The sequence below is a fragment of the Uloborus diversus genome, chromosome 2 (genome assembly GCF_026930045.1).
Source record: "Uloborus diversus isolate 005 chromosome 2, Udiv.v.3.1, whole genome shotgun sequence".
In the NCBI taxonomy this organism is placed as follows: domain Eukaryota; kingdom Metazoa; phylum Arthropoda; class Arachnida; order Araneae; family Uloboridae; genus Uloborus; species Uloborus diversus.
Genome location: NC_072732.1, coordinates 54,642,800 through 54,668,345, shown reverse-complemented (window position 1 = coordinate 54,668,345; position 25,546 = coordinate 54,642,800). Strand labels below are relative to the sequence as shown.

General features: G+C 31.4%; 1 protein-coding gene across 1 annotated transcript; it reads right to left on the bottom strand.

Annotated features, from left to right (window-relative positions):
* Positions 1-13: 13 nt before the first annotated feature.
* Positions 14-25,546, bottom strand: LOC129235149 (nucleoporin SEH1-like). The gene is made up of 8 exons (XM_054868839.1): positions 25,344-25,546; positions 20,758-20,808; positions 20,558-20,663; positions 17,296-17,548; positions 13,184-13,417; positions 8,257-8,341; positions 642-720; positions 14-319 (listed from the first exon to the last, which is right to left on the bottom strand). The coding sequence occupies exons 1-8, from the start codon at positions 25,452-25,454 to the stop codon at positions 168-170; spliced, it is 1,071 nt and encodes a 356-aa protein (XP_054724814.1). The 5' UTR covers positions 25,455-25,546; the 3' UTR covers positions 14-167.

The following is a 25,546-nucleotide window of genomic DNA, read 5'->3' as shown; positions in this document are numbered from 1 at the left end:
TCCAAAAAGCCACTTTGTTCAAAAAGAAATTAAATATTTTATTTATACAAACTCAGTACAGAAATGAATAGTTTTTCAAAAGAAAAGAATATTGAATTTCATCCATGATTGACAAATTTCAAAAAGTAGCAAAATGCAAATTAAAATTTCCATTGAAGAAAAATGATTTAGAATTGAGTTAAATAATTGGCATTGTGCCTTAGATTCGCGGGATCGAGTTTTGGAGCATTAGTTTCACTATTGAATTGTTTATCAGTAGATTCTGTTGTACCATCTCCTTTAAGAGTTGCAATACACTTCCACTTGTCATTTAAAGATGCTAAAAGAAAAGGAAAGGAACATAAACTGTTAAGCATTTGCTAAAAAATATTTACAAAGAGAAAAAATAATATTTTAAGTACACTAAATAAAAAAAGGGGGAACTGATGATGGCATTTTCCATATCATACACAATCATTGATTGCACAGAATTATCACAAAAACAAGCAATAAGGAAAGAAATTAAAATATTATCAAAGTAACAAAAGCATGCAAAAAAAAAAGTTAAATGGTCGGGGTATTGTTGAAGTCAAAAATAATAAAATCTTAACACACAGTTCAAATCAAACAAGAAATGACACAAAAAGATTTGTTTACAATACCTTTCCATAATCTAACACAGCCATCATCACCAGAAGATGCAAGAATGGTGCCTGTTATATTCCAACTCACACGCCACACCTGAAAAGTGGTCTTGGAATTTTAATCAAAAAGCAATGTATTTCAAAATTATTAAACCAGTTACGTATAAGCTTTTAATACATTATTTTCTTTTAATACATTTAAGAATTTATTTATATGCTGCCAGCAAAGTTTGAAATGCCGGCATTTTACAGAATGTCGGCATTATACACTCAGGAACATTGAAAATAGCGCCCAAAGAAGGAAACATTGGATTGAAATGAAATTTAATATACAGAATTATATAGGTGAGAGATACACTTGATTCCCAAAATCTAGACAATTAAAAAAATACAGGGTAAGAAATGAGATAAATACAGTGCCACTTCAATAGCACATTGGATCCCCTTTGCTGCAATACAAGCCGCAATACGGTCCGGCATTGAGCTAATTAAACGTCTGATGTTGTCTTGAGATAGATGGACCCACAAATTTTGAGCAGCCACTTCCAAATCTTGCACAGAAAAGCACGGTGGCATCTGGCGTTTCAGTTGATCCCATGAATGCTCTATAGGGTACAAGTCGGGAGAGCGGGCTGGCCATGGAAGAGTCTCAAAAGGACCTAAGAAGTCTGGAGCAACTCTAGCTGTATGCGGCTGAGCTACCTTGCTGAAAAATTGCCCCTGGGAGACCATTTAGGAACGGTCCTACATGTGTTTGCAGAATTTCATTAACATAACGCTGATCCGTTAAGGTTCCACGTACCACAACTAGAGTGGACCGTCTATCATAGGCCATGGCCCCCTAGACCATTATACTCATGATGCGGGCAGTACGTCGTGCGATAGAATGGATGGAATGGTACCTTTCTCCAGGGCGCCTCCACACCCTTGCGCGGTTATCATCTGACCCTAAAACGAACCAAGATTCATCACTAAACACCACCTTTTGCCAGTCAATGACATCCCACATCACTCTGGCTTTGCACCATTGTAGACGGAGTTGCCTATGTTTTGCTGTTAAAAGGAGTACACGAAAAGGACGCTTGGACTGCATATTCACTTCTGCTAGACGCCTAGAAATGGTTTGGGGAACAACTGCTACCCCTATGTCTGCTTGTATGGTGGAACGCATCACTGTGGGATCCACGAGCGCTCTTGCCATCTATCCTTCGATCCTCTCTGCTCGTCGTCTTCCTGGTCACTCCAGACCAAGTTTTTTGCACATAAGTACCATTTTGTGTCCACTGCCTCCAACAGTTTCTAATGGAACACTTCGAATGAATCACCTGGGAGCAACACGGCTCGTAGAACAGCCCGCAATTTTCATGCCAATGATCAAACCTCTCTCAAACTCGATGAACTGTGAGAAAAGTTTTCTAATTCGCCTACCTGACATCCTTCACTCATTAAGGTTCTCCAACAATCGGGATGTAATCATAACATTTATAAATCTTAAATAATGCACTGGTTTATGTAGCACCTTTTTCCCAATTGCACCAATACTGTGGGTATACGGTCATACACATTGACACCAAACTTGGATCAGTTGCATATCAGATGTCACTCTTCTTATATGCAAAGTTTCATGATTGTACCTTTCTTCTTTCTTGGGGCGCTATTTTCAATGTTCCCAAGTGTATACTAGAACAAATTGTATAAACTAGACAAAGCATTGTATACTAGAATACCAGACTTTTTTGGCAAAATGTGAAACATGATAATTTTTACACTTTCCCTAGGCATTGTATGTAATATCTGGGCATTCTGTAGAATGATAAATGATGTACAGGCAAAGTATGAAAAAAGTTCCTGATAAGGCAATTACATACGTTTTCAGCAAAGTTTCAAATCCAGAATTCTATAGAATGCCTAGGCATAGTATATATTGCCTAAAAATAGCTTAAACGTAGTAAAAAAACATAACTTATTGCTCAACAAATTCAAGTACAGTTGTTTATTTTGGTGCTCTTGAACAAATCACCAAGTATAATGGACGAATTCGGAAATTGAGGCCCTCATGTTAAAAATCAAGTGCCTTGCCATGTTACATTGAAAAAGATCGGAGATGTATTTTATACTTTCTGGTATCTCATTTGGCATTCTACAGAATGCCTAAGAAATACTTGAAATATCAATTGGTTCATCGTTGCCAGGTACTTTTAGACTTAATATACAATGCTAGGCATTCTATAAAAAGCCGAAATTTCAAACTTACTGGTAACCTGCACAGTTGGCTCTCTGTTTAACAAAGCTCTATTTAACGACTTTCTCTATTTAAAGACGACTTTTCCCGGTCCCAGATGCTCCACTGTAGTTTTAAAAGCACTCTATTTAAGGACAATTTTTTGTGGTCCCTTGAAAGTCGTTAAATAGAGAGCCAACCGTAAATTGCAAATTTTAAAATATTTCCTTTATTAAAGAGTCAGTAATCCAACGTTATTAAGCACAAAACTTGCAAATGATTGCAGACACGTGTTCCTTGTAACACCGAAACACGTGTCTGCAATCATTTGCAAGTTTTGTGCTTAATAACGTTGGATTACTGACTTTTTAATTCTCAGCACAAAGGTATTTATTCTTTATTTCCCTTATTGCTTAACTAAATATTTCTACACCATGAATGTTATTATTTTAAAAATGTTATCTAAAACTTAAAATAAATAGCATTTCAGAAAAAAAATATACTAATAAAATAAATAGTACCTTATCATTAAAACAATTATTTTTCACTGTTCTGGGAACAAACCACAGTTTACAATTTTTGATGAAGTAAGTTCCGTTTGCAAGAAAAATTCTGTTTTCTAAGTGCAAAGTTTAGCAGAACATTTTACTTCTCGTTCAGTCTTGGCAGATTATGAAAACGAACATCAGTGTCAAAAGCTTGATAAACTTGTATGAATAACATAATTGATTTTATTCACACTTTTAGGCACTTTTGACTGCTTTAACAACAATAATGATTATAATTATAAAACATTGGATCAGAGTGACAAAATGTTTTCATTGATAGAAATTCACTACAATCGATGAAAGTTGAAACATTCAGCGCTTAAATGAGTTCCTTTTGCAGGACGATGAGAAAGCATTTCTTAGCTGACGTGAAAAGAATATCATACATGTGATTGTTCAAAAACAAAAAAACATTGAAACATTTTTGCTTAATTCTGAAAATGTAAACTAAGCAATGAAAGTTGCAGAAAATGCTTTTATTTGATAATTTTTCCAAATCTAAAGAAACAAATATTTTTAAAAGAAAAAATGAATGTTTTAAAAGAATATCAGTCTTTCATCATCAGATTTCTTATTAAGTACTGCTTCCTTTTGGTTTATTTTTATCGCTGGTTATTTAAACCATTTACTAGCTTCTTATGGGAGATATATACCAGGGGAGATATAGGGGCAGAATGCACCAGAACAACGTAACAGTACTGCTTCTTTGAAAAAAAAAATTCCTTTTTTAAATACAATTGGTAATGATTCAGAACTCAACTATTTTTATTGCCATTACTGGAAACTTTCAGAATTCACCACTGATATAGTGTATCTATATTTCTAAAATGTCGGCCCCGCTTAATCGAATATCATCGGTTTCAGGAAATATTATTTGAGTAAGCGGGGAAATATTTCTTGACTTCCTAAATTGACAACATTTGTCTTAAAAGGTAATAACACTAAATCAATAGCTAGTATATATAAAGAAGTAATATTAGTAAAAAGTTTTCTGAAATAACTTAAATAAACAGCAAAATAGTTTAATAATCATTATATACTTATATTACAAGCCTGTATGAAAATTATAAAAATACTTAACTCACAACTTGGGTTATGAAATCTTTATTTTGGCACCTTTTTACAGCACATTAATTTTTGAAAAATATGTTCAAGGTTATTTTGGAAACACTTTTCTGACTTCCTTTTGCGCCTCTTCTAACATTTAATATTTATCAATTTATCATTGTCTAAAATGTGTATATTTCTTCATGCTATTTAATTATCAACTGAGCTATCTATCATTTTTTTAATGACAAAGAAAAAAAGAAATTTTATAGAATAGTGGAATTATTTTGAAGGAATATGAATGTTGTTTTTTTCCCCCCGTTGTCAGCAAAAAACTTTATATTTTTAAGTCAGTTATTGTTCTTACTTAATTTATTTCTAATTTATTCAAAATTTTTCTGAGCAAAAATATTTGCGAAAGTTGATTGATATTATTCGATTATCTGGGGAAATTATTCGACTAAGTGGGGATCTTTAACATTGCATCTACGGGGAAATATTTGGTTCCGGGAAGTTTTATTCATATAAACGGGGTATTCATTCATTGGTTACCCGATTAAATGAGGCCGACAGTACTAAAAATTAAACTAAAGAAATTTTATTTAAAAATACTTTGCAACAAAGTTAAAAAATTGTTGAAAGGAAAAAAAATAAGATTCTTGTGCAAGATGCAGAAAGATTGCACATTGAAAACAACTTCTTTTGCTAGTATGAGGAAAAGTAGGCTTATGTGACTTTACAGCATTTCTGAAATTGAGAAGCAGTCTCTAAACATCTGCTATTGAATTTCTGTATTACTTTTCATTTATTAAAGTAGGAAAATATACAACATGTTCAAAAAAAATATATGTAAAGTTATTCTTGACAAGTGTGTGTGTGTGTGTGTTTTTTTTTTTTTTTTTTGTTAATTTTGTATATTCCTATGCTTAAATCTTTTGAATATAAGTATAATAGCCATGAAAGCAGAATTCTGCAAATATGAAGATTGAATTTTGCAAAATTATGCCAATTAGCGGAAAAATCACTAGTACAAGTCTATAAAAATATTAGTAAGAGAATATATTTGCAAATAATAAACAAAAAACTCATAGGTAGACAGTAACAAAAGGTATGTTTCAGACAAAATTTAAGAGACAAAAATAATTAAAATTATTTAAAAACCTAATAACATCATTAAACAAGCACAAATAGCGAAAAGGAAATGTTATTGTAAAAAGTGGTACATGCAGGGGGGAAAAGTGTGGTCATATTTGGATTCAGGGAGTCATTTTACATAAGAATCAGCAGGTATTATGTCAGAAGGATTTTGAAGGGTTTTTTTTGACGCACAATGTTATTTTATACAAAGAAATCCCATTATGATAAACATCAATACACTGAAAAATTCATTCCAATGAAATAAGTTTTCAGTCTCAATTTAGTTTCCATTACATTGTTTAACTTCCATTACAACAAAAATCTGTGTTACAACAGAAAAAATGTAGTCCCTTGAAGTAGACTTTGAAGTAGTTACATGGTATTATGAATTAATATAATATGACATTTGGAAAGGGAATGATGCATCCTAACTTCTGAATTAATAATCAATTTAAGAAAAAAATCAATTTTAATCAATCTAAGAATAATTCAATAAATTAATTTAAGAAAAAAAAAAACAAGTTATTAATTACAGTAGAAATACAGTTGAACCCCGCTGTAGTGAACCCAGGATATAGCGATCCCCCAGTTGCAGCGAACTTTTAAAATGGTCCAAACTAAAGTCCTGTGTTGTAAATGCAATTTCAAACGCTTGTAACGATTCCCAAATGCTAGAAAATAGGCTATAGTGAGCCAAAATTTCAAGCTTTTCATCATCTGGTATAAAAAGTAAGAAAGATATCCTATCATTCGTAAGCGTCCCTGACTCAAAAGGTGGATTCATTTTTTTTCTAAAAAATTTAAATTTTTATAGTTAGCTTATTATTGAGTATAATATAAAATATAATTAATACATTTCACTTTATTGTCCAAAGTACTAATGAAACATTGTGTAATTAGGATGTCCATTATGCAGGGGCGCCGACTTGCAAAAATTATTGAGGGGGCTAGACGTCGCCGGTGATCCATGGGTTATGTAATCCCACGGCGTCCCCCCTCCCCCCCTTTTCCAAAAAAAAAAAACAGTTCAGATTTTTTGAACCTTGAAAATGCCAATTTACATATTTTCTGGTGTATATGATTTATATAGACAAACAATATGCGGCATGGCGTTTTCAAAGTCAATCTAAGAATTTGTATACAAATTTTCTGGTTCAATTAGATCATGTCACTTGTCTTCACTGTGGGACATTTTTACAGTTCTATTTTGGGAGAAATCGTGCTGTTCCGTGGCTAGGCATTGATATAAGGTAGGGCACTTGACTTGCATGGAAGGGCACTCCCAGTGCGCCCAAATACAAAAAATATTGGGAGAGTGGGGGGCATACCACGGGTTTAACCCCGGGAAATTTTTTAAATTGGAGATGGAAAAAGTAAGTTTTACAGTTTTTTAAGCATTTTACAGTAATATATTATCAACATTAGAATCCCGAAAACTCTACTCTCGCTAACTCAACACATGTTTCGGCTTTGAAAAACGAAAAAAAAAGCCACATGTACGGTATTTTTGTAAAAAGTTAATTTAATTTATACTATAATAATTTTGTTTTTAGTCTATTACAGAATAGTGAATATATATCTAAAAAGATTGAAATTATATTTAAATAAATCTTAAAAACTATCATTTAAAAAATAAAGCATAAGATATTGCTGTCGCACTTTGATTAATAAGTGAAATAGCTAATTTAAACTTGCTTTGAATAAGGCTCAGAGTTCATTAAATAAAAATAATATCCCACAGTTAATTTGTTTAATAAAGTTAATATAGTATGTAAATAGCGGGTTTTTATAGGGTCTTATATTCTAAATATATTTAAGTATTTGAAAATAACTAATGCAGTACTATAGTAATACGGTAATAAAATAGTACTAATATTTCGAAGTTTTAAATCTAACATTCTATATGTAGTTAATTATCTATTTTACAGAGATTTTTAAAACTGCTTTAAATACCAATATTAGGGTTGTCTTTAGAAAGGTGCAAATGTCGACCGCCTGACTAGATTACTGAATTTTACTGAATTTGAAGTCGTTGACGACTGGTCGAATATCCAATTCATCCAAAATATCTGGGTGGTTATGAAGAACAGCCAAGTTGTTCAATCGCTTCTGCCCCATTGTTGATCGAACAGACTATTCGCAGGTTCACACACTTGGGACAAATTCTAAGCGCTCGCAGCAACGTTACACTATCATTATTCACACAACTCGTTTTCAGTTAACCTAATTTTTACCGTAAAAATTATTTGTTGTAACCCATTACTGAATGTATTTTACAAGGTAACTAACTATCTTCAAACAAGGAAAATAAAAAATACTGAGACAAATTTGTGAGTTTTTAAAGCATTAAATAACTAATAATTTTCTTAAATTATTGAGGGGGCTCTGCCCCCTCAAAAAATTTTTTGAGGGGGCTCGGGCCCCCTCAGGTCCCATGGAGTCGGCGCCACTGCCATTATGGAAGTAATTGAGTGAATTCAGACTTTTTTGAAAAATTGGATGTAACGAACTCTCGGCTATAGTGATCTCTCAACTAGGTCAGTTGATAGCTCGTTATAGTGGGGTTATTACAGCTCTAATTTTAGATTTTGCAATGCAATAATTAAAATTTAATAAATGAAAATAAATAAGAATAACGAAAAAAAGTTATAAAGGAAAAAAAATGAAAAAATTTCAAGACCTGAGAATTATGATTATCAAACTGTCCAGCTTGTCTAATTTCATACTTAGATGATACATCTTGAATGCCTGGAGTATTTTGATTTCTAAAATCATAGAAGATGAAAATTAATAACAAAATATCACAAAAAAGAATTTGAACACGCAAATACAAATATTTAACAAAATTGAACAGCAAAAAGTAAATTTACTTGCATTAGAATGCATATGGACTAGTTTTAAATGATTATCATAAATTTCATTTGTAGCATGTTACAAAGGTGTGCGGAAAATATAAATTGAATTATTTGGAAAAAATGAACAAAACAAGCATAATTGCACAACAAAGAACAATTATCTCAACTGTTTATTACAATGTACCCACCAAATCTAATAATATTCACAATTTGTGTAAATCAAATCAATGCTGATACATAAACGAAAAAATTTGGTTAAGCCCCATAGGTTGAGTGATATTTTGAGCTTAGATGCCACTTTTTAATAATTGTATCTAGTTTATCCACGATTTTTTCTTAATAAAATTATTTGCATATGAGAACTACGTGCAACATTACACAGACAGTCGGACCCCGATTTAACGAATTCATCAGGACCGAAACTATTCTAGGTTAAATCAGGGAAATTTGTAATATTAGGAGGAAAAAATTTTTTTTAATTGCACTTACCTTATCTAAAGCCCTAATAAGCAACAGCGCAAAAATAGCCATAACTAGAAAGTGCATACTTTTTATTCAGCATTCCCCGACTTATTACACACAAGTTAATTTGAAATTTTAAACATTTGAGTAATAGATGTTTAACAATTTCCTTGATGCTTGACTCAAATTAATTATCTTTCGACTTTATGGAAAGAAAATACTGTGTCATTTGCAGCCGGCTGCTTGAGATATGTTTTTAGTTTGTATGCAATGTAAAGCATTTGAAAAAGTAAGTTTTAAAGGGAGTTTCATTATCGCTTTCTGCAGCTGAATCACTCTTTATCGGTTACCCTCTTGCCCACTAGAAATTGCTGATTCCAAGAAAAGTCTTTTTCTGCTTCGGACAATACATATGTAACATTTGGAAAACAAGCCATTTTTTTTTTCTTAATTTCCTCACTCAAATTAAAAAAAAAAAAAAATTTCTTCGGCTGTTGAAATAATTGGTTAATTCGGGGTTTACTATTTGCTAAATCAGGGTTCATACTCAACTTTAAAAATTAAAAGTAAGAAGTTTTAAAGAGTTTTGCAGGAGTTCATTTTACTTTTTAAGGACTAGTTTCTTGTTTGAGGATGCATTTTTAAAACGTATTTCAGAAAAAATATGTACAACTCTAATATTATTTATTTTTGCTTTCATACAATACATTGAATGCACAAACATACTAAATGTATAGTAAAATATGCATTTACTGTTTCTTAGACTTGAGCCACCTTGGAATCAAATTCAAATACGGGGGGGGGGGGGGGTAACCATGAAATGTTTTATTTTGAAAATGAATAAAAAATAAGTGATAATGATTGAAAATTAGTATTTTCTCAAAAACAAAAAACAGGTACTAACGATTTCCTAACCAAAATAAGACTTTAAAAAATAAAATATTTGCTAAAATCTTAATATATAAAAATCTTTTGTGCGGACGTTTGTCACCATAAGGCTTTCAAACGGCTGGACCGATTTCGATCAAATTTTTTGTGTGCAATTAAGTTGTGGCAAGCATGGTTTCGCAGCGCAATGGATCGAATCTGAAACGTTTTTGTTAATTAATTAATAAATTTAAACATTGGATGGTTATATATCCCAAATGATTAATATATATTTTAACCTATTGTTGAGCGAGAACTGAAATAAATATTTAACCCATTGCCAAAAGACAATAAGAAAGCCAGTTCTGCTTTTTGTAATGAAATTTCCTACTGCGATATGTCAGTTGAGAATAGATAAAACATAGAGAGAGAGTGAAGCTTTCATTTCTTGAAAGCAACCATTTTAGGTCCCGAGATACATTTTAAAGTAAAGTACTGGAAATTTCATGCAAAACGTGTGTTCTGTCGTCGTAGTTGAACCATGTGACCGGATCGGTGCTTTAGTTTGTCCTAAAGAACAGAAAGTACCGTTACTAGCAATATTTTTTTCTCGGCTCAAATCCATCTGAGTTTTGGCCCTAATGGCAAGAACACTTTAAGGATTATCAAACTAATCAGTACATTATTAAAGGAAAAGATGGTGGAATTTATAGACGAAACAAATTTTATTTTAAAAGATCAGTGCAATGGAAGATCTTTATCTTTGGTGGAAAGAACAAATTAGACAATATATGAAGTTTTAAAAGCTTTCGTTCAAAAGATCGGACCGCTAATCGGTCGGAATTGGCTTTGCTCACTGATCGGCAGGAAAACAGTAACATGGTGAAGTAAGACAAAACAACATTAGAAGAAGCACAAATTTGCAAATTACAGCAGACACGTGTTTCGGCGTTACAGGGAACGCCTTTTTCAATGCAAAAAATAATAATGAGCTTATGGATGAAAAGACATCCGACAAAAGATTTTAGGCTTTTGTCTTCTAACGTTGTTTTGTCTTACTTTACTGTTCAGCACAAAGGTATTTATTTATCTTAGTAACATGGTGGCTTGGCGACTTTGGCTATAAACAATAGAGTTGCATGATCATTTGTTTACATTTTAAAGCTACTGTTAATGTACTTGATTGTATTTGGCGAAATATTTCAAATTGCAAAGAATTGTTTTTCGTTTTTAAAGAATTTTTAGTCATTTTAGTTAAAGAATGTTTATTTTAGATCGGGAGAGGGGGGATGAGTGATTTTCGCTATGTTGCAGTGAGATTTTTTGTTTGTTCTAGATGGGTAGTTAGTTTTTTACACTTAAAACATGAGGACGTTTTTTATCCTTTGAGTATGGCTGAAGGAACAAACCATCAAGTACGTTAGAAAAAATAGTTCATAAAATAACTGCTCAGTGGGCATTAGTTAAATCAAGTTGTAATAAATATACACATTCTGACACCAAGCAGCTTAAAACATTTTTTTTTTCAATTTATTTTTTTCAACAAAACGGTTCAAACACTTGATAGCTTATTGAAATTTTTTAGCTTTTCAATTTACAAAGTTTGAACAGAACAATGTCTGTTGGATCCTCTAGTAAGAACTATATAACAAGCCGACTGAAAGTAGCAGAGGCCAAAATAACTTCCAACTATAAAAATAATTGACATATTTACAGGATATAAAAGGGCAAACTTCAAATGCAACAAACAATTTTCGGTGAAGCTTGTGCTTGATTTTGGCATAGAAACATAAGGTTACGAGATTGAGATACAGAAAATTCAACTTAAACATTAGGGAAACTTTTAAAAATATTGTACAAATTATATTAATTTTCAAAATAGATCAACATTTTGTAGATCATTTCAAAACTTTTGTGTGACTCTAGGCTGATAAACATAGAAAACTGACAAATTAAAAATTTTTCTCCTAAAAAGTATGAAAATAATAATTCTAGGAAATAGTGGTACCACTGTTTACCCTTTGGTATGGTACCCTTTAAGAAGTTGAAACAAAAATTAATTTCAGCCAGCGATTCCGTACTTATCTTTCTGACATTTGATTTGAGAAGATCTCTCTCTCTCTCTTAAAGATCATGATTTTCATTAAAAACTTTTACATTTAATGATTTTAATAAAAATACATATTAACCTAATTTCTTTGCCTCTTCACAAGGCCTAGTAATCATCATAAACGCAAAAAATCTTATACCCATGGCAGATGCACAGACATTGCGATTTTCAAAGTAAACACATTAAAAGTATAAAGAACGGCACATAAAAGAACTTATTTAGTAAATTATTTTAGAATTGCATTTTAGAGCTCTACAGTAAACGTATTATTAATAACAATAGACATAACTGCAGCAAAAATCAAACCAGCAATTTAGATTTTAACATTTTGACTCTCATAAAGGACACAGAATTTGGCTTGAAAACTATAACTTTGCGATTTTTATAGGAAATTAAAAAAAATTCATTTATTTGCCCTCTAAAAAAGCATAATAAGCATCAAAAGTCAGAAAAATTCGATTCTCATATTGGATGCAAAGACATTGCTTTAATCAAAATGAAAGTGTCAAAAGTCTAAAAACAGCAAATAAAAGAATTTATTAAAGCAAAAAAGATTTTAGAATGGTACTTTAAAAAGCCTACAAGATGTTATATTATTAATAATTATCGACAGACTCGTTAGAAATTTGGGAAAATTTTTGGATGAGGGAAAGAAAATAGTCTAACAAAAAAATCATATTTCCGGTATTAACAAACGAAAAAATAGCGAATTCCGGTAACATTCAGTATAAAGTAATCACTAATCACTCGTATCGGATTGGCAACAGCAAAAAAACTTTAGGGTCATATAGAATAAAAAATACGGAGTTTGTAAGGAGGTAATAGCAAAATTCAAGAGTTTTAAGGACCCTTATTTTCTTTTCTTAAAAAGCAGGAGTTTGTAAGGAGCATACATACCCTGTAAATCGGGGTTTTTGCCTTCATTTTAGTCGGGGACAAAGAAAAACTCACTAAATCATGAAATTCGTTAAATAGATTTTCGTTAAATCAGGGTCCGACTGTATTACATATGAATACTTATAATAAAGAATTAATATAAAGTATAACTATCAATTTTTGTAAAAAAAGAAAAAAATTAACTGTACATATGATTAATCTGTGAAAAATGGAAAACCATGTGAGAACTTAGGATCATTTTTACATTACGAACGAAGTAGCAACAAAATAGAAAGGACTTTTTAAAAAAAATCAATGAAGTAATAATTAACTCTGACTGGTAGTGTTTTTCAGAAATTGGTACTAAATAGCAATCCAATTTTCTTATACTGGGGGCTTATTTGGTAAATTACAAAGAAATGAAATTTGTCACTTACTTCGTAGGACGCAATATGAATATTTGCAAATTTTTTGTAGCAACACCAAGTAAATTATAAGACCTCCCTAAATTTGGTGCAAAAGCAATGTCATAAACTGGATCAGTGACTGGCAGAGTTTCAACTCGAGCCCATCGTCTATTGTTCTCATTATATTCACAAATCACAACTTTTCCACTTGTAGTTGCCTGAGTTGATTCATCGCTTCCAACAGCAATCATAGGTGGATTTAACCTATTTCAGTAGATATATTTTCAAAATTAAGTTCAAATAAATATAAATAATTTGTTTCTTTCCATTAGAAATTTATTAAAGATTCATTACAAAATTGCAAACAAATCATTTTACAGAAAATTTCAAAATTTTGATTTAAAGTCTTAGTTACATGTTTTACAATCCATCAGTACATTTTTATTGCACTGAATTGCTATCAAAGACATTAAGAGGTTATGTGTTATTGAATTCTTTTCAATTATTGTGCATTCCTGTCTGTTTTTTGTATGAGTACTTACGATTTTTATCATTTTAACTAAACTAAAAATGAATCTATATATTAAGTAAAAGTACATATGGTATAGCTTTTTACAAGGTAGATAAAAAATTAAAAGTCAGCTCTCCTTTGACTTCATGCATCGAGTAGTTATATGTATTTTCAGAATGACTGTCTCCGTACATTTTTTGAAAAACTAGATTTTGTCAGGATTTTAAATTTTTATACTATGCTAGCTTTAATGTTCAGCTATATTCAGTAATTCCAAGGACTTTTTCAAAAAAAAAAAAAAAAAAGAGTTTGATAGAAGCGAGAACATTTTTATAATAATAATTATTATGTAGTGTGTCAGTTGCACAACTGAATGATACACTTCAGATATTTCCAGAGACATCAACCGAGACAAAAAAATATATAAAAATACAAGTGTTTATTCTGTACTAGTTATCAAAAGTATTTTCACAAGCTTTTTGATTGGTTTCATAAGTAGAAAGAAAGTAGCATTTCCAGGAGTAGAAAACAAAACGCTCCCTTGTGGTGATCCGCAAAGAAATTTTTGGTAGCAAATTGAGAAGTGGCGACCACCAGTCTGCACCATTAGTAAAAGATAATCTTTTCCCAGGTCTGTTTTCACAATTCTCCAGGTTTCTAACAAAATCAATGATACCCTCCTATTAAAGCTCAAAACTCGCGGTCGCCAGTCGCCAAATGCGACCAATTTTCAAATTTTGCCGACCATTATTTTCACTTCAGTCGCCAATGTGGCTACCATTCGCCAATGCAACCTTCCCTGACCTATAGTTTTGATATATGACCTTTACCCAAATTCTTTTGTCCACTAAAAGCTTGTCTATCGGATATCCAGGGATGAAGGAGGGAAGGGGGGAGTATTGTCCAATTGTGGCTAATTGTGCTATGTGTTCTTGTTCTGAATAGAAAACAAAAATCGCAATCACGATGGCAAATTCGTTACAAAACTTGCTATTTCGAAAACTCGGCTTTCTTTACACGCGATCGTAAAAATAGACAAATTTCATACACCAATTTAGTAAATTACGCTTTTTTGATCTTAAATTCATTTTTCAACTTTATTTCTCCTTAACAAATGGCTATTTCTTCGTTTTGCGGTATTTTTAAACTACGCGTTTTCAAAATGGCGTCACTTTGTTATTGTTTATTTTACCAGTTAAGACGAAAATGTCCTTTCCAAAATAAAAAGAATTAATCTTGTACACTTGGTTTACATATGAATGAACAAAAATGGCGCCTTTGAGTCAAAATGCACCGAGACAAGGTAAAAACTACATATCGCTGAAAAAAAAAGCTTTTTTGCAAGATTTTTGATTTTTTGTTTTAATCATATTGTTAGTTTTTCCTTTTTTTTTCTTTTTAAAATAAAAAACATACTGGAGGAGAGGACATATCCGTTTATTTACTTTATTTCTCCTTAAAAAAGTTGTTATTTTTAAGTTTCGCGGTAAATTTTCAAAATGGCGTCCCGCGTTTTCAAAATGGCGCCACGTTGTAGATTGTCCATTTTCACCATTTAGAAGAGGAAAATGTGTGTTCCAAAATAAATAAAGAGAAGTACAATCGTAGTTATAAAACACATAAATAATAAAAAAAAATGGCATTCCTGCATCTAGAGAAGGTGGAAAGAATACGGCTGAAACCCTTTTTTTCTTCTACTGGATCTTTTATTTCACTTTTTATTTTTTTTTTTGTTTTGTTTTATATTGTTTACCTTTCTTTTATTTATTCATTTTTTGACACTCTGGCTTCGATTTTTATAAAATTCTGCATGCATTTGTAAAAACAAAAAAATATTTTTGTAGAATCGCAAATGGTTTAGGTTTTACATTCTGTTCAAGTTTTTGGTATTTTGTTGTTTTCTTTATCAAGGAACTAACTCGTGTTTTGGTTGAAAGCTGTGATGTTTCTAGAAGTTTTGAAAGCTGAAAAAAAAAAAAAAATAATAATAATAATAATCTTATTTATTTATTTTTTTATCCTGATGTGTTTCGCTTAAAGATAAATTAATGCAGATTATAGTTTGCAAAAGATGTGTTAAATAATATCTGGGCAGGGGTGCCCGTTCCCCCCAAGTTCAATTCCCCCCCCCCCTCCAAAATTTTTCCTCAACCCTCTTTTCCTTTTTATTTTTAGCTCGTTTTTATTTTATTTTATTTTATTTTTAATATTTTTTATTTACTTATTTATTTTTAATTATTATTTTATAAGAAACGTTCTTTGCTACGCCAATGACATATGCACAAATACTAAATAAATAAACGGATTAAAACAAATTAAATAATTTAAATTAAAATAAAGTTTGGCTATCATTTTTTGAGATTTGGCTACCATTTTGTGAGGATCTGGTAGCCATTGGCTACCAATTCAAAATTTGAGTTTTGAGGTATACCTCCTATCCCCCAACTTCTTTAATCAAATTAAAATTCCCTGACAATTCCAGGTTCTCCCTGACCCATAGGAACTCTGCTATAAGTGAGCTTGCAACAGTAAAATATAACTACAAGCACTTTAAATACAAAGATATGTTTGAATACCTATGCGAAAAGAAATATCTTTTAAGAAAATTGAGCCTATTGCATAGGCTGTAGCAAACTAAAAATTTACACTTGTATCTTGAATTTTTTAGAAAATCAAATGTCTGAGTAAATTTTAAAATTCTATTTTTGTAGCTTCAGATTACAATAACTTTGCAATTATAAATATAAAACAATATAAAACTCAAATTCCGAATTTGCGCTTGATTTATTTCACAAGCCTCAAGAACATGTTTTAATGAAATGAAAGAAAAGAGAGCTCAGCTGAACCACTGTGACCAGAGGTCTATTGTGCTAGCCCTAAACAGATAACATAAAACAGATCAGTAGCTGAAGCAAAATTCAGCAAACATCTAATGAGAATGTCGTGAATCTCTCAAGGTTTGAGCAAATGACATCAAAAGTGTTAAAACCAATAGGCAGAAAACACTATGCAGTACTTTTTGCAAATTAACTGAATAAAAATTAGAGTTTTTCTGTAACATGTTTAATATTCATGCTTTGAATGAAGTGATTGAGTTCAGTAAAACCCCTCCTAACAGACACTCCTCAAATGCAGACACCCCTTTTATGCAGACAATTTTTAAATCAATTCCAAGAAAAATAACATTATTAAACCACTGTCCTGGGGGCACTTTTCTATTGCGAACGAAAAAATTTGTCCTGTTAGTGTCCGCATTAGAGAGTTTTTACTGTATATAGTTTGCTAAGACAGTCCTTAAGACTTTAAAAATAATGTTATTATCTCCTTGACTTTTTGTTCCTAGAAGATTTTAATATTATAGTTTGAATTTTTGAGATTGATAATGCACATAAATACAATTCTGAACAAAGTCCTCCCCTCTTCCCCTAGTTGCATTTGCATAAAGATTTAAAATAATCGAAAATTGGTTGATGAGATGCCCAAAAGCATACATAGGTAATACCTTGAACATGACAAAATACATGCACACGTATCACAAAATGAAAGAAAAAAAACATTCAGAAAGTAATAAGAGAAATTATTAAATAACAAATTTCACTGAATAAATTTATAAGAAAATTAATTTGGTAACCTGCTTAAATTCCAAGACAAGCAACTGCTAGGGTGTTTACACGGAACTTCATGATTTAAAATCCACTGGGACAAATTCATAAAATCTGGAGCTTCATATATTCGTAACACACCATCAGCAGAACATGTTGCAAGTTGCAAACCAAGATGTTTCGGAGCAAATTTAACATCAGTAACAGGTGCTCGACTATCAACAAGGCTGATTTTTTTCACCCATTGTGATTGAGATTTTTCACCAATAGATCCTTCAGGACCTAAAAAGAAATTATTAAATTACATTTAACAAAAATGTTCTATTTCACATTAAATTTCAACAAGTAATGTGGGCATACAGACATCAATTCAGACTCTTATCTGATATTCAAAAAATAAAATAAACTAATAACCTGAAAATTGCACATTTTGAAACTTAATTACCTGAGAAGAATACTACAAGCTGGTTTTGATTTTTTTAATAAATAAAATTAAAAATAAATTGTGAATTCTGATGATATCTGCTAGCGTTTCTTTCCTCTTAACATTTTAAGTTTTTTTTTTTTTTTTTTTTTTTGGGGGGGGGGGCATTTTGAGACAAAATTTTGAATCTTTACTAAAACTATTTCCCTTCATATTGCAGTTATCTATATATATATTTAAAAAAACTCACAAAATCTAACACAGCATAATCATAAAGAAAGGCAAGATTTTGGAGAAGAATTATGATTCCCAAACACTAAGAAATACATGTCTCATCTTAACAAGACAAGCTATAAGTTTTGAAATTGAAAAATTGCTATTAAGGGAGTCGGTTTGTTTCACATATACACCAATCACATTGCTAGACGTTGGAAAAAACTTCTTCAGACACGAAAATTTTCTTTCAGACAAAAGATGCTATTCTATGAGTGAAAATATTAAAAAGTATTCAATACTCCAATTACAACTTGTAATCCGATTTCATGTAATTTTCTTGCTAGAGATTTTGAAGCATATTGGAACTTATGAAAAAGAAAAAGCTTAGGTTTTTGTCAAGTCTCAATATATTTTCTTTTTTCCTTCAGTTTTTATCATCATTTTCTTATATTTTATTTTATTTCAGCATCAAACATTTGAAAATTAACTGAAAATGTATTGTATCAATTTCTCATGGAGCTGTTTCTCTAGACAATGCTCAGTATGGTCTGTTGTGTTCTTCAAGAAAACATCATTTTCCTACTTTTTTAAATAAAAGATTTTTAGAGACAAAATTCAAAGAATCTTAAGCATTTTGTTGGAAGAGTTGAAAAATATGACAGTTATTTTTTTTCACTTTAGTGCAATTAATCTTTTTGATGATTTTCAATTTATAATTTTGAAATAAAAACTACTTTTGGAATCATATTTTGCTCACACAAATAAACTGTTGAGGGAAAAAGTTCATTTACAATGCATTTGTTTAAATATTTACAGTGTAATTTTTGTTCTTTGGAAATGTCACTAATAAGAGATATATGTAGTGCTTCCCCCAGGCTTTTTTAGCAGGGTACTCACAGCACCTTGCTCTTTTAGATGTTAACATTAGATGGGTGTTGCCCCTCATTTTTCCATTTCTCTATGTGTCCCTGCTAATTGGAAGTTTTGTCAAAACAAAATCAGAAAAACAAACTCTTTTATGTTTTTGTCACGCAAGCCTGGATTTGTAATGTAAACTACCTTGCCTTCTTATCCACAAAAATTTGATTTGAATATAAATCTAAATTTTTCTTAGCTTTAAACATGATTTTTCATTCTAAACTTCATTAAAAAGCTTTTGCTTATTTAAAAAACAATTACTACTGATAAAATACTTGGGTTTGAATGCATATACTATACAAAAAAGTTTTTAAACAATCTTTTTTTAAAGCAAAATTTTTACAATAAAGTACCCTTTTATATGGCAGTATGCTGCCTTGTTTTTGGTCTGGGGTGAATTTTGATAGTGTTACCACTATAATGTCAATGTCATAGTGGCATTGTTTATCTCTCTCTATCCTACTATTTAAACTTTCTAATCATGTTTTGCTTGTCTCTTTTAGATTTCCTTACTCTCAGGATATCAACTGAGTTATTAATAGACAGCTACAATTATAAGAGATGCATAAAAAAGAACTAGGTGCAGTTTAGAGTTAAATTATGGCATGGATAACTAAGCGGGAAGGTATTTTTGAAGTATCATCAAAAATGTCTTAGGGTTTGCTAGCTTTGACCATTGTACCTTTCAACCTAGTGCTAATTGCACCACTTTGATACTAATAACACTAATACAATTGGCTCTATATTTAACGACGCTCTATTTAAAGACTTTCTCTATTTAAAGACGGCTTTTCATGGTCCCGAATGCTCCACTGTAGTTTTAGAAGCATTCTATTTAAGGATGCATTCTACTTTAAGACGATTTTTGTGGACCCTTGAAAATTGTTCAACAGAAAGTCAATGTATTATTTAAATTCCAAAAATGGAATGATGCTGGCCAACAGGGCTAGAAAAATCTCAAAAATTGTACATGCTCTGCAGGGCATGTTTGTTTAAAAATTACATGCCCGATTAAAATTTTTACATGCCCTGTTTTTTGTACTCAACTTAAAGAAGATCACTTACTGACTTTGCCGACAATTCCTAATGAGTTTATGTTTGTCCAAATATGATTTTAGCGGTACTGCTTGAAACAAATTTTGAGAGGGTGGGATGTGGTAATTTTTTAATAAAATACGAAATAATTAAGCAATATTTCCTTAAAGAATGACATGCCCAGAGGGCAGGGCCGGATTTAAGGGAAGGGCAGGCAGGGCTACTGCCCCGGGGCCTCCACAACAAAGGGGTCCCCACAATAAAAGTTTTACAAAATATCCTAACTTTCACAGGTCAGCAAATTTTACATTTTTTCTCCCCTATAAATAATAATAATGATAATATAAAAAAATAAATAGCAGTAACTTCAGCATGTATTTACTATTAAAGTGCTGATAGAAAATATCGGATATTTACATATATATCAAAATATTCGGATATATATCAAAGTATCGGATATTTTCGAAAATATTATGATCTTTTCGAATCCTAATTAGGGGCCTCCGCTCCTTCGTTGCCCCGGGGCCTCCACACTTCCAAATCCGGCCCTGCCAGACGGGAAAGTAAGGGTAAAAGATTCATGCCCTATCAGAATTTTTACATGTCCCAGGCATGTCAGGGAAATATAATTTTTGAGCCCTGCTAGACACGTCCAACATTAGCAAAATGTTAATATGTAGTAAATATTATTTTTTTACCTAACTCTTCCCACACAGCAACAGTTCTATCAAAAGAACACGTTGCAATAACTTGTCCAAATTCTGGATGAGACCAGGTTACTTTCCATACAGATCCACTGTGAGTCTAAAAAAAAATTAAATTACAATATTTGGAACAGTGAATGAAAAAAAAAATGAAAAAATAAATTATTGTTGCATTACATATAAGTATTACTTACTTTCCATGAAGCTGTACACTTCCATTGCTTATCTTCTCCCAAGTCCCATATCTATAACAAGATTTTAAAAGTTGTTAATGAAATTCACTAATAATTTTCAGGGAAAAATAGTAATTTTTAATAATCATAATAATAGCATTAATGAGAAAATGTCATAGTGCAAAAAAAATTTTTTAATAACAAATCCAAAATATTGGATATCATGACAATTTGAAAATAAATATCGGATATGTCATTGTACCTGCAAATTCTGGTTTCATTTTTAACAATACTTATTTTTTTTTTTTTTTTAATGATGACATAATAGTATGTAAAAATTAATTTTAATCTTGAAAGCTACAATATAATGTAAGTTATTAAAACATAAATATAACTGCATTGCAAATAATTTGGGAAAAAAGATAATTTTAAACAGTTTCAATTGCAAAATAGTAGTGGAAGGGAAATGTTTAAGGAAAGGTCTAATTAAAAATTGGGAAACAGTTAAATAACATTTTTTTTGAACATAGGCAGCTTGTACAAGGGGGCAAATGTCCCTTCACTTTCAAAACTATGGGGCTTCGTCCCTCTACTGTTCTGAGCAGGGGTGGCAAATAGGGGGGTCAAGAGGGGACGCTTCCCCCCCCCCCAATTTTTTTGTGCAGAATGATAGAAGATGGGTGAATTTAATTTATGTAAGTCGGAAATCAATGTTTATTAAAAAGAAATCTCGCTGGTTCTCAGTAACTATTTGATGAAACTCGACACATTCCCAAAGTATAAAAAGTGTTTTTCGTTATTTGGATAATGACTTAGGAATTCATGAAGTATTTCCCGGCCTTTTCAAAACATAGAAAACTGGTAGAGAACCATGTTTGAATTTAACTAAAGAAGACATTTTCTCATATAGGCTAAATATTTCATACTTGTGTGCCCAGTGTAACGATGGTATGCCCAATATGAGAGGCTCGTGCAAAGTGGTGGGGCTGCATGATTTTCACAAGAAAATTCCTTGATATTTTACATTCACTTTACGCTCATTTTTTAGATGTATATTTATTTAATGAGTGTTCACCACTTTCTTCTGCTAGAAAAACGTTTCAGCTGCTCAATGCATCATATGCTTTCAAAGAAGCTTCTTAAAAATACATGTGATTATTGAATTTAAAAAAACATTTACCTAGAACTTTAAAGCAGTGATTTAACGACTGGAAGAATTATTACAAAACGATTCTTTCAATGGTGAAAAAGCTCATGCCTTTTAGCATGTTCGACTTCGTTTGAATTTTTATTCGATTTGTTTGGACTGAGGAATGTCCTTGAAAAATAAATCCGCTACCCTTAATTTTTGGACTATTTAAACCACAATTCAATCTACAACTGATCTGTGCACCATACTACTATAGTTCAATCTACAATTGAAACTGCAAATAGATTTTACATAGATGTATGTTTCAATCAAGCATGAAACTTTTCAAAAAAAAGACAAAAATCCAAATGATGATGTGAAGTTAAACATTGATTTTTTAAATTTTGTATGAAGTAATAGATTCAGTTTCGAATGAAATTAACACAAGATTTTATGATAATTATTTTTCTGTATGGTTGGCTCTATATTATCTAGATTGCATTTTTGAAACAAAAAATAAAATGTTTCATTATTAGTAAAATTTTTAGCACGAGACAAGAAAAATTACAAGCAATATACCGACAGACCGGTTATCACATCCAGCGACTGCAGTTTCGTCCCTGTTATGAACTCATCAGTCTGGAATAGTGAATAACAGAGCTGGAGGCAGATGACATCCCATTGAAGCTGAGAGCGCTCACGAGACTAGATTATTCAGTGATGAAAAATTAAGCCCCTCACAATTTTTGAAGTTGCCTGGGTGATTTTTAAGAGCAAGATATAAAAAAAGTGTTTTCATACATCACTTTGTTATCAATTATCTCAGCTAGTAGAGAAAGATTTTTTTATGTCTCAGGAGGTTAGAGAATGATTTTCGAAGCACAATGGACAAAATATTCAAACAAAGTCATATATGCTAAAGGGCATGAGCTTTTCCACCATCTTTTATATTTAGCTGTACTGGCAAAACAGCACGACACTGGGGACTGATGGATTAGTAACACGATTCCCTGCTCTTCCGAATTCCAAAAATCACGCATTAAAACTTTTCCAAAAGGTATTTAAAAACTTTAATATTGAGATGTTTTGTATAACTTATTAGAAAGTGAATCAAAATTTTAATTATTTCTAAACACTAATTTTTATTCATATTAAACCGATTTTATGACCACTTCCTGTTAGCTAAGGTGTGCTTGGTACCGTACTGTGGTAGTACATATTTAAAAAACTTGACCCCCCAAATGAAATGCTGAAATGCCACCCCTGGTTCTGAGGTATATTTACAAATACATTTTTTTCTTATTCTGCATGTTATTCTGAACATTCTAGTGAAAAAAATGTTAGTAATACAGTTGGACCCTGGTTTAAGGAACCTCTGTTTAACAAATTTTGTAATTTAGCGAATTTTCTTTTCTCCCAACTAAAATGAAGGCAAAACCCCGATTTACCTTTTTACAAACCCAGAATTAGCAAATTATTTTAACAGCCAGATTTTTTTTTTTTTTTTTAAATTTGAGTCATGAAATATTGGATTGTTATCCAAATGATTCTTTTATCATGTTCCAAGCAGAAAAAGACTTTTCTTTGAATCAGCAATTTTTGACGAGCGAGGAGGCAACCAATTAATAGCAATTCTGATGCAGAAAACGATAATGAAACTCTCATTAAAAACTTACTTTTACGAATGCTTTAGATCGGAATTCGGGAAACTGCATTTAAACATATCTCATACAGCGGGATGTAAATGACACAGTATTTTCTTCTCTCCATAAAGTTAATTGCTTGATCAGTTTTTTCATTTGAATTATTTTAAATTAATTTTTAAAAAACAGTTAGCAATGAGACATTTTCTCGCTGCTGAACATACTTTACATTCAAAGATTATTTGTTACTTATTTATATTCATTTTGCTACAAGAGTGTGTTTATGTAGTTTTTCAAGCTATAATATTATTCCTTCCTTTCTCATCGGTCATTTTCGTTTGAACTTGTAAAGTCAAAATAGATTTATCTGTCGTACAATTTGGACCCCCTTCTTTTTTTTCAATGGCACGAAGTTGAAAAGAAATATTTTTGAAAGAATGAAAGCAAAGTGCAATAAATACATTCAAAAACAAGTACTCCTGTGTAAAAATGGTATATTTTTGCCAATACAATACATTCAAATGAGTTGAAATTTTCAAAACCTCACCTTTTCAAATTCAGACTTTTCTGGCGTTTTTCACATAATTTAGCTTTATTGTACGAATTAATTGCGTTGGGCGATTCTTAATAGATTGAAGATCGCAACTGAAGGATAAAATCAGAGTGTGGAAAAAATGAGTGGGGGGAAAATACAGTAGAAAAGAAAAGGTTTCATTGTGGGGGGTTCAGTGTTGTTATGGATTTGTTTAACTTTCTTTCTTTTTATCACTTTTACTTACCATTGGTGATTCAATTTAATAGGCATAACAATATTGCAAGAAAATTCTATTGTTTTCTTATTTTTTGCCTGAGATCTCTTTTAAAAGTGAGTGATTCTTGTGGTCCCACTCTATCGGTAATCCTGTGATGCACTATGGGCATGGGAAATTGATAGGTTCTACGATGATTCATAATGAGCCAGTGATTGTAGGCACACAGGAACATCACAGCAGCAATCATCAAGATTTTTCAATTTCGATCATCAAGATTTTTCAATTTCGATGAGGCATGACACCTCAAAGTGATCAGCACTAATGAAGAGGTACAGAAGACCAGCGATGATAAAAACATGCAATGCCACAAGCCATGACTAATATTTAAGCATGCACATTTGAAGGGATTAAGAGTAAGATTATGGTTAATAAAAAAAATGAGAAAATTAAATGGAAAAGGTAAGTTTTTTGAAAAAAAAAAAAAAAGTCCACTTCTTGAGTTAAAGTGAATACGCTAAAGCTATCCGTTTCTAATATTTCAACATTTTTAAACTTTAGGATACATGTCCATTGTTTTTTATCAATTTTTTCAAATGTGTCACCAGGGCTAGATATATCTAATACTTCGGGATTACTCATATTGCTAAAATAAAATGATTATATTGCACAAAATTCGAGGAACCACAATAATTTCAACTTTCAAAATATCTCCTGAAATATACACACATTAAATAACAGAAGGGGGGCGGAATAAAAGTTCGCCTATTATCATAATTCGAATTATCATAACTTGCAACAAGTCGAATTGGCAGCAAAATTTCTCATGCCTGAAATTAGCTATCATTTTTGTTCCTCATGAACTACAATTCAGTGGAACGTTTAACATTTATATTGATGAATATTTTACATTTTAATGGTCAGTCTTGTTTTGTGGAACTTATTTGATAAGCAAAAAAAGTGTTTTGTTTTGACAAGTTAAGCGAAACCCTTTGAAATGCGTTTTGTAAATACCACCCAGTTCACTCACAATTTAAATTAGACAAAATAATCAACAGTATTTTTTGCTTTATCCTATTTTCTTACCTTTACTGTCTGATCACTAGAGCAGGTAGCAAGCCTTTTACCGTAAAAGTCATAAGCAACATCATGGATAAGGTCCTTATGATCTGCTTGTATGCTACGCGATGCAAACATTACCAAATGACAGGCAAGTGACAGTCAAAAAAAGAAATATTTAGAATCAAGAAAATTTATTTTCGTTCATTTCATAACAAAAACACCGCTGG